The following is a 10753-nucleotide window of genomic DNA, read 5'->3' on the forward strand; positions in this document are numbered from 1 at the left end:
CTGAGCAACTAACACACACACACACAAGTCTCTGTGTAAACCTGAGGCAAAAGTCTGTAGAATTTGGATTATTAGTGTTGATTCAGTTTCATTTATGTGCACAGACAAGGAAGGCATGGAAAAATTTGGGTTATTCAGATGTTCGTTTATGACTTAAAATGGTTTAAAACTTATCTTCATGTAAGTACCTGATTTGATCACCTCATAACAACCATATGAGGTAGATACAATTATCACCAGATTTTTCTGATATTAGTGGGTTTGAGCACAGTATTGATTGTGGAAAGAGTCTAGACTTACTGTCAGCGGGCCTAATATTGAGCCCTTTCTCTTCTACATATGACTGGGTGATCCTGGATAAACCCAACCTCCCTGAGCTTTAATTTCTTACCGGCAGGAGAATAGTCTTCGCATGGGGATGCTGTGAACCTCTGAGATGATGAACAACTCCTGTGCAATTGTGAGAAATTATCATGGCACATGACTTTCTACCAATGGCATTCACCTTCTGTCATGAATCAGTTGTTTCCATACATGTCTCAAGAGACTGAAAATATTAAAAGGAATGTATTCATGCCTTATTCCTCTCTGTCATCTCATCCTGGAACTTAGGATGGTGTGGAATACCTCAGGGTGATGTGTTTCTCATCTTCAGTGGGAATGGCAGGAAAGGATTCATGCTTCAGAACTGCTTGGACTAGACACCAATCCAGAGAGCCTAAAATTATTTATTAAAGTCATCAGCTGTATAACAGAGACAGATACAACTGCTCAAATCAAGCTTCCTAGGAACATAATACATGGCTAAGATAGAACGTAAGCTACTGAAAGAGAGCAGGGAGTGGCCAGTATTTTCCATGAAGGGTCAGATAATAAACATTTTAGGTTACTGTGGCAACTACTTTTTTCAGCCATTATAGCATATCAGCAGCCATAGATAATATGTAGGCAAATGAGAGTGTCTGTATTCCAACAAATTGCATTTTAAAAAACAGGTGGTGGGTCTGTTTTTGGCCTATGGGCTACAGGTAGCCAACTCCTGAGGTAGAGGTTTGTCCTGTTGCCAAGGAGGATTTACTGACGCAAGAAGCCGAAAGTGGTGACATAAAAAAGTTGAAGTCACTGAGTAAAATTAAAAATCTCTGTGAAGTCTAAAAAACTAAAATGAACAAGCCCATAATCGGAGAGATTCCATATAGAATGCCTACTGAATTGGATAAAAACAAATTTTATTCTAAAGAAGTTCAGAAAGGTAAAAAGAAGACACTCAGGTTTTAGTTGCCAGAAAACCACTATGGGCCAAACAGCACGATGTGACTTCTTAGAAAATTTAACGTGCTCCAGCCCCCATTAAGGAAAGCAGAGCATCCAGAACAAAACAAGGTGATCATCCCAGGGGAACGGGGCTATGTCTGCCCAAGTCACGATAGCAACCTTCACACCCAGGAAGTGCTCACTGGACAATAAATCTGCTCCAGGTGGAGCAGTTGGATATCTGAGTGTCTGTTCTGTGCAATTTCTGTGCTGAGTTTAAATGTGAAGAACTGCTGTTTGAGCTGAGAGCTGAAAGGCAGTATCCAGGTAATGAGGGAGAACAGTGTTTGGAGGAAAGGATACCTGGGCAGGGGTAGCACTAGAATCTACTCTGATTCTCTGATAGAGCTCCATTCCACTCTTTCCCTTCAATATCCAATTAAAATAAAGGTTTCTGGAAAAAATGGTGGGGGTACAGAAGGCATCACACTTTCTAAGATATCTTAACACTAGCTTTGTTTTTGGAAAACTTTGTTCCCTTTACCTAAGAGAGAAGAAATAAATGCACTGACCTGTTTAAGAAAACATTTGGAATATTTCAAATAGGGCTACAAAGGAAGATGAATTCAAGGAACCCGTAGGTCTGCAGTGGGAGTTCTCATAGTCACCCATAATCCCCTTGCAAAGAAACTAATTATGTTTGGAGAAGACGTGTGTGCCTGATAAAATAATTAAAAATAAATTGCTCTCCTTGGAAATCCAAATTAACAAATGTTAGAGCAACCCTGTTGGTCACATAGATAATAAACAGACGTGTTTTCTCAAGTCAGTTAGGTGGCACTGATTGATTTCCAGTTCTGGCTACTACAGGGCCTGATCAGCTTTTGAAACAAAGGTGAGGGGACCTCAGGCTCAGTGGGGACAGTTGATATCTCTTAGGGGATGGTGGTTGAAAGTCATCAGCCATGACACTCCCCATCCCCCAGCCCCTGACTTTTCCTGGCTGAGAATAGAGGACGCAGAGGAGCCAGTTTGACCCACTACTCCCCCAGAGCTCCTAGTCCCTGCCAGAGCAGAGCAGAAGAGAAGCATTGTTAACCCTCTGCCCTCACATAACTACCACAGCCCCCTTTCCTGCTATTCAGTGCTGTCAGGTCAAGGAAAAGAAGACCTTTGGCTAAGAAGACCCAGGAGCCAAATGGACCTTTGGGTGTGGGAGGAAAGGGAGATATGAGGCCTTGGGGAGCTGACTGGAGCACTGTTGCAAAATTTTTTTTTTAATTTTTTCTTACCAATGACTTACCAAGTCTTATGGAGAAAAAAGAAGAAAGAAAGGCTACAAAATACTTTATCCTTTCGAGCTTGCTTGTGAGTAACTTTTAGAGAAGGGATGGAGATGGGGTGGAGGAGAAGACGGGATTTCTGTCTTCAAGGTTGTCAGTCTGGTTGGGAGGCACATTTGATGTGAATGAAGGGTACATTCCCAACTTCTCTTGCCTTGATGGCATCAGGTCCTTTCCTATGCCTCTTATCTGGAGGCAAAGATTACTTAGAGCCAGGGTGGCTGGACCACTGAGTGTTCTCCAGAGAATCAGTGACCTAGGTGAGCAAGGCGAAAGAAGCATGGCCCTGGGGTCTGCCTTAATCCCCAGCAGCTGAGTGAGGGAGGTATTCTTCTCTTTACAGGTCTTCCGGATGAGGAGCCTAAGTCTTGGGAGGTGTGGCAAATGTAAGACCAGGTTAACAGTGCCACCTAGCTCCTGGGGAGGATGCAAGGGAGTGCTTAGATGAAATACAAAGAAACACTTAACTGTTTCTGGAACCACAAACATGCTCAATACATGTTCCCTTTGAGTCCTAGGTACTTTACCCCAGGCCACAGACTCAGAGAAGGACAGAACCCGGGGGCACACCTATCCTGGGCAGTCCAGTTCCAAAGCTCTTCCTCTTTGTGGGCACCTCTCAGGATTCAACTGTCTTCACCGTTGTCTTCCATCTTGTTTGTGGTCCTGCCTCCAGGCCCTTTCAAGTTTATCCAGAGGCTCTGTTCTTTCTGCATGCTTAGACTCAGAGCTGACAACTTCTTGGCCTTCCAGTACAGGCAGAGGAGGGACACGAGCAGAAAGACGAGTATGACGAAGGGGCAGATGAATAGGAAATAGACTAAAGGTGCTGACGAGCAGATCTTGGAAGGCAATGTGGGCTCTGTACCAAAAAGGAAGAAAATAAAGAGAATCATTAGTCTCCAGCTTATTTGTACTCATCAATTATAAACACTTCTGGGATTTATTGTTACAGGAAAATATATGTAAAAATAACAGGGCCAGATAGCAGGAGGCCCCTTAAATCACACTCGAGGAGCCAAGAAAAGGGAGTTGGGAGAAGAGGGCTCTAGGGCAGCTTCTTCCAGCCCTACTCCCCCTCACCCAGCAATTTCCAACCACCAGAGGTTCTGATGACCTACTTAAAACTAACAGCCAGAAATGAAAACAAAACAAAAAAGAAAACCTCTCCTTTAATCTTCTTTCCTCAGAAAAGATATCTATAATTCAACCCTCGTTCCCAACTCTGTTGCCGATCCTGAATTTTTAACTGAGTTATTCCCACTGCTGCTTCTGAAACACACACACAGGCTCATGTGTGTGGGCACACACACACGCGCACACACACTCTACACTGTCCTTATATAACAAGAGCACCCACAGATGAGAAGCACCATCCCTTCCTGAATCTCCAAATTGGTCTCTCATTCCCTGGCACCCCCTATCTACCTCAACCCCATTCAGCTCCTTCACCTCTCCTTCTTACTGTTGCCTCTACCTGGTAAGCTCTCTGCTCCCCTATCGTACCCTCATCTATCATATCCTATAGCCTCTGGGTCCTGCCGGCCTCACTCTCCATCACAGTGGCCTTCCCACCTTGCCTCAGGCACAGTTTTTCTCTTCTTTCTATCCTCTTCTCACACATACCTTTGTTTAGACTTCTTTCATTCCCTTTTAACCATCTTTGTCATCACAGTTACTCCAGTGGGTCTCACAGTATCCTTTGTTTCTATAGCCCCTGCAGTGCCTAGCACATGTGCCTTGATAATGCTTACTGATCTGAATTAAACTGGCTTGCCTGCCACCTCGTGGGCAAAGGCTACTATATAAAGGCATGCTGAAGCATCTGGCAGCTGCAGCCCGCGGAGAAGTGCTATCAGCACACAGACACGCAGAGCACGCACCAGCAGCCCTGAGGGGTTCCTGGCCAAGCAACCAGGGAAGCGAAGGTGAGCGGACTGCCAATACCACAGGCTCTAGGAAGTTGTGCCCTGAGTTACTAGTCAAAGGACAGGGATTTAGTCTCTTAATGCAGAAGGACACATGCTTAAAGAGACACCAACTATTAAATGCAGTCTTCCAACTACGTTTATTTACAAGAAGATATTCAAAATCAAGGTTATTCTGAAAAATCTGATGTTAATGGTGGCTGTGCTTTTATTGGAAAATTGCAATGACCTAAGCACTTCCTTCTTCAGAGGTAAAACTATAGGATTCATGGGATTACAGATGCTTAGAGATGAAGACAACAAGGTGGAGATGTCCTTGTGACCAACCTCATGCTGCAAGAGTTCCATTTTTGGCATTGCTAATACATTTTGTACCTTGAAGAACGACTCTTTGTGGGAAGTCAAGAAAGAATCTAAATCTGGGTACAGCTGCTGCATTTGTAAACTTCCAGAGGAGACGGCCCATGTCTTATGCATCTTTTCCTCCCGTGTAGCACTTTGTTCACAGGTCATCAGTGGAGATTAAAGAATGAGACAATTGCATGAGTGATTTGCACACACAGGAACTCAGGGGTCACAGCCATGATGTTCCCCAGAGTACAGATCATCACTGAACATAAGGCTGGCAGCTTTGAACAGGGCTGGCAAGGAGCTACAAGGGTTTATTCCCTGGCTTTTCTCTGGCCTCATTTATATTCTCCACCCTAAATCTGGCTTTTGTTTTTGAAAGGGTGGGCAATGATAAAGCTAGATTTTGAATTCTTTCTCACTCCTTTCCACATCCTTTCTGACCCTTCTCTCCAAGGCCCTCCTATAATAATTCTTCTAGGACTTATCTGAATACATTTGAAAGTATATAGTTAAGAAGAAGGTACAGAACGCAATGTTAAAAAAGAATGGTGCTATAGAGACCAGTGAGCAAGAGTTCTAGCCTTGCTACTTCACACTACTCATGTAGGGAGTAGGGATTGAGTATCTACTTTGTCTCAAAGATAGTTGGATTCAAATCATGGCTCTACAACTTACCATTATTGACTTTGGACAAGTTACTTATCCTCTTTTTCTAATCATTAGTTTCCTTGTCGATCAAATGAGGATAATAATTTCCAGAGTTATAATGAGATAATGCTTAGTAAAGCATTAAACAGTGCTTGGCACATTTGTTGAATCAACAAAGAATAAATATCAGCTAGAAAGCTACTAACAAAGTTAGGAAAATCACAAGCAAATTTCCCCCAAGAGACCAGGCACAAAAGAGAGCCGCAGGCTTGGCTCTGTCCTTCCACAGCCCAAGCCTCCCCCTTAAATCTCTGATCTCTCTGTCCCTAGGCAGGGAGACATTCATTTGAGAGTCAAATGATTACTTGTGAGACTCTGGCTTCCTTTTCCAATCATGGGAAGCAGAGAATTGGGAGGTAAGAGTCCCACGGCACCCATGTGTCACTGTTGCTAGGATGGTGGCATGCTGATGGGGAGACAGGGCCGGCACAGAGAAGGTGGAAAGAAGCTTGGCTCTTGAATTTTTTTGCCACTGAGACTCTAACCTTCAGCATGAAGGGACTGCCAGAGGGCCTGACTATATAATTGGGGAGGAGGCTGCTTGACTTCGAGCAACCTGTTATCCAAGGACAACAAAACAGACCCCTCACAGTGCTGAACTGGCCCACAGCTAGAAGCTGTCAGCTCCAGTGCTTCTAAATGACCTCTCCTGGGAAGGCAGCACTTGCTCTGGGTACCACAGTCATTGTTCCCACCATCTGCCTCTTACCCATATCTGGATGAGCATTAGTGACATTCAAAACCATTAAGGTTTGGCATTTTGAAGCAATCCGAGTAAGTGCCCTGTGCTCCAAGCACAAGGCCTGTAAGGCAGAGCCAAAAGTGCAATGAGAATGCTTCATCACAAGGTTTAGTTTGTAACTTGCTTCTACCTTGCAGCCAAGCATATCATGAGGAGCGTTCTTGTCTGATACTACCCCAGATATACTGACTTTGGGCTTCCCTGGTGGGCTAGCGGTAAAGCCAGCCAATGCAGGAGATGTAAGAGACACAGGTTCTATCCTGGGTTGGGAAGATCCCCTGGGGGCATGGCAACCCACTCTAGTATTATTGTCTGGAGAATCCCAAGGACAGAGGAGCCTGGCGGGCTACAGTCCATAGCGTTGCAAAGAGTTGGACATGACTGAAGCAACTTAGCATGCACACACGCATACAGATTTTGGAGAAGAAAGGTAGAGGATATGAGGGGGCTATCAACTCTCCCTCAACCCCAACCCACCCTTGGGCAACTCACTTGCCAGGTGTGGCCATGTGGTAGAGGTGGCTCCTGCCAAGAACTGAAGGCAAGGTTAGGTAACGTGATACAAGTGCATCCTAGAATAAGTGAGCCCCTGACAGCATTGGTTTCAACTCCATTAAGACTCGCTCGACCATTCTTTCATCAAGCATTTGTTTGTTGATCTGAGTGCTATGTGCCGGCCTTGTTGAAAGCACTGGGGTAGCATTGATAATTGACACGTCCTCTCCAGAAATGTCAGTGTGATAGGGGCTCTAGTCTTCTATGAGGACCTGCTTTCTAAATATATCCTTACCACCCAAAAGCTGGGAAATAGTAACAAACACCAAACTACTACAAATAATCCAGCACCCAGAAAGCCTTACAACCTTGCTTATTAATTAGAGAATTTTCTAGAATGAGATACAAAATGACTCAGGTAGTTGTTAGCCCCTGTGTTGGCTTAGTCATAGCTAAGGAAGTAAGATGGAGAGGAAAATGAAAGGTGAGATCCACCAGGGAAACACCTCTCCATTTTCTGCCTTCACAGGAGTCACATGCTTCATAGTTTTATTAAGTAGCCCCAAACTAACCCAACCCAGAAATGACAAACAGAGATGGTAGAAAACCATTTGAGAAGTGAGAACTGGTAGCCTATTGTATTTGACCTGAACTTTATTAATATACAGAGCTGGTCCTGAGCAGGAGGGCAGCTATACTGATTCAGTAAGTGTATTTGAGCATCTTCTGTGTGCCAGGCACTGCGCTAGGGCTGAGAACAAGACACCCAGTTTTTGCCTTCCCAGAAGGTATTGTCTGGCCCTGATGATGGATGTTAAACAAGTGTGATGACTAAGAGACAAAAGTAAGTCACTGAGAATGTAGCAGTTTAGTTGGTTGGTAAAGGATTAGTGGGTGTTGACCAGGGACAGATAACATGAAGGAGAATTCCATTCAGGAGGTGGTATAAATTCACTCAAGATGTTGGACTGTCATTCTTATCCACTCTCTTCTAACCTTCCTCTTCTGATTCTCCAATGGCTCTTTTCTCTCTAGAATATAAATGTGCTCAAGTCCTTATTAACTTCAAACCAAAACAGAACAAAGCAAAGCTTCAGTGAACCTCTTGCCTTTTGTTCTTGTCTTCTCTCCCTTTACATCAAAGCTCCTGAAGGACTTTCCTGGTGGTCCCATGGTTAAGAACCTACCTTCCAACACAGGGGACAGGAGTTTGATCCCTGGTTGGAGAACTAAGATCCCACATGCTAAAGCGCAACTAAGTGCACACACTGCAACAAGAAGTCCTTGCACTGCAACTAGAGAAAGCCCATAAAACGCAATGAAGACCCAGTGCAGCCACACACATACACACACACAAAAGCTCTTAAAAGCATGAGGTGGATTTGATGTGTCCACCTGCTCCCTGCAGTCTGATTTTACTTCTTTTCTGTGATTGTCCTGTGTTGTCAAACCCAATGGATATTTTCCTATTTTTGTCTTAATTGATCTCTTTGCACTAGTTGAATCTGTTGGCTCTCCCTTTCTTCTTGATACCCTTGCCACTTTTGGTGTCTGTGATACCACCAAACCCCAGTTCTCCTATCTCTGGCTACTCCTTCCGTTCTCCTTCACAGGCTTCTCTTCTGCAGTCCCCTGAGAAATAGTGGTATCTCAGGGGTCCATCCTTGGGCATCATTATAGGCTATAAGTTGATGATTTCTAATCTCTAACTCTGGCAGAGATCTCACTTGGAAATTCCAAAGTTTATTGGATAGATCTCCCTAGATAACTCACTGGCACTCCAAACTCAATTCCAGCCCAACTTATTCAAAATTGAACTAATCTTCCTCTTTAGAGCCTTTTCTTATATTACCTCCTCTAGTGACTATCCCCACTATACCAGAAACCTGGTCTTTATTCTTGATTCTCTCGTGCTCATTCACCCTCCACATACACACATATGCATGTGTGCTCAGCCACTTCAGTCATGTCCAACTCTTCGTGACCCCATGCACTATAGCCTGTCAGGCTCCTTTGTCCACAGGATTCTCCAGGTAAGAATATCGGAGAGGGTTGCCGTGCCCTCCTCCAGGGGATCTTCCCAGGATCGAACCCGCGTCTCCTGCATCTCCTGCTTTGCAGGAGGGTTCTTTACTACTGAGCCACTGGGGAAGCCACATATACATAATCAGTCTCTAAATCCTGAAGACGCCATCTCCTAATATGGAATGCAGAGTGCTGTCCTCTCGGCCCTCATGGGCACTGACTTCATTTGGGCCTTCATCTTGTCTCACCTGGGCCCCTACAGTCAATTTCAAATAGTACTCCTGGCTCTGTGCCTGCCTCCCTTCCAATTCACTTTTAACATTGCTCCCAGGGGGAGCTTTCTAAAATGCAAATCTGACATGTCACTACCCTGCCTGAATCTGTTCAGTGAAACTGTAACTTCCATGATAAAGTTCACCTTTCCTGGCTCTGTACTGCTGCTGCTGCTGCTAAGTCGCTTCAGTTGTGTCCAACTCTGTGCGACCCCATAGATGGAAGCCCACCAGGCTCCCCTGTCCCTGGGATTCTCCAGGCAAGAACACTGGAGTGGGGTTGCCATTTCCTTCTCCAATGCATGAAAGTGAAAAGTGAAAGTGAAGTCGCTCAGTTGTGTCCAATTCTTAGCGACCCCATGGCCTGCAGCCTACCAGACTCCTCCGTACATGGGATTTTCCAGGCAAGAGTACTGGAGTGGGGTGCCATTGCCTTCTCTACAGAGGACCCATTTGACATCAGTACCCTTTCCATCTCCTGAGCCTCCTCTCTTGCCATCCTACCACAATTTCTCTGATCATCTTACATATCCTTTCCTTTTCCCAAAATATGTGCTTTCCTTTGTATAGGCCCCATTCTCTGGGAACATTCCCAGATCTCCTCCCCACCTAGCCCTGCCCCTGCTCCTTCCTTAGCCTCCTGAGACTACTTCATTCATGACTCCTATTATGTTGGACTCTCCTTCCCCTACCAGCCTCAACTCTGTGGGAACAGACTTCATAATACATTTTTTTAATGTGTCCTTAGAATCTCATACAGTTATTTACTGAATTAAAATATTTTGTCACAAAAATAGATATATACAAATGTAGATGTGTGTGTGTGTGTAGCATGTCTGGAGGCATAAGGGGAAACTAAGGTAACATTTGTTGAGCACTTACAATGTGCCAGGGGCTGTGCTAGATACTTCATATGCATTTGTATTATGACCCTCATTTTATGAGAAAGCTGAGTAACCAGGGGATGACTTCACAGCTCGTAGGGAGGTGACAGAGAAACAATTTGAGCCTAGGTTTCTCTGATTCCAAATGCTGGAATTTTTCATTATCCCACACTGTCTCCCCAAATACCAGAAAGGAACAGTCAGGTAGAGGAAGTGAGATGCTGTATTATAAAGATTGACTTGGGAACACGCAGCTATACTTACAAGGAAAACCCTCAGGTTCTCATGGCACAGGCTTCTAAGCACCTTCACTTGTGAAGAATACAAAGACCATTTGGTTTGTAATGCTTCCTTTCCAGAGTTCATTTTTTTTAAAAACCTTACACCTGTTTTCTAAGAATTCCACAAAGATGAGCAGCATATATATATATATATATATATATATATATATAGTGTGAACAATCCCATCTGTCTCAGGAGAGATGTGCTTTTTGGTCATGGAATATATGCTTTTTACAGTTAGTATCTATTTATTCTACTACACAAACTGCTGAATCTACAGAGCCCAGGAATTCCAGTGGGAAAACATGTACAGAATATGCTCAGTGTGGAGACTTCCTACAATTGTTGGAATGGAAGAAAAGCTGACAGGAAAATCAATTCTGCCTGGAAACTTGGGAGAAGAATCCTGCTGAAGAATAGTCAGGGGGAGAGAGTGATGGACTCCAGGGAACAGGTTAGATGACTCTGA

The 10753-nt window shown here is 44.2% G+C and overlaps 1 protein-coding gene across 6 annotated transcripts in view; it reads right to left on the minus strand.

The window, feature by feature from the left end:
• Window positions 1-692: 692 nt before the first annotated feature.
• Window positions 693-10753, minus strand: part of CD101 (CD101 molecule) — a 39722-nt gene continuing 29661 nt past the window's right edge. For all 6 annotated transcript variants that reach the window (XM_081492995.1, XM_081492997.1, XM_081492996.1 and 3 more), the window contains one exon: window positions 693-3459. In XM_081492995.1, the coding sequence (XP_081349121.1) occupies window positions 3224-3459 (236 nt within the window). In that variant the 3' untranslated portion in view covers window positions 693-3223. The remainder of the gene's footprint in view (window positions 3460-10753) is intronic.

Source organism: Giraffa tippelskirchi, chromosome 5, assembly GCF_054371585.1.
Source record: "Giraffa tippelskirchi isolate mGirTip1 chromosome 5, T2T-mGirTip1v1.2.pri, whole genome shotgun sequence".
NCBI classification, from domain to species: Eukaryota; Metazoa; Chordata; class Mammalia; order Artiodactyla; family Giraffidae; genus Giraffa; species Giraffa tippelskirchi.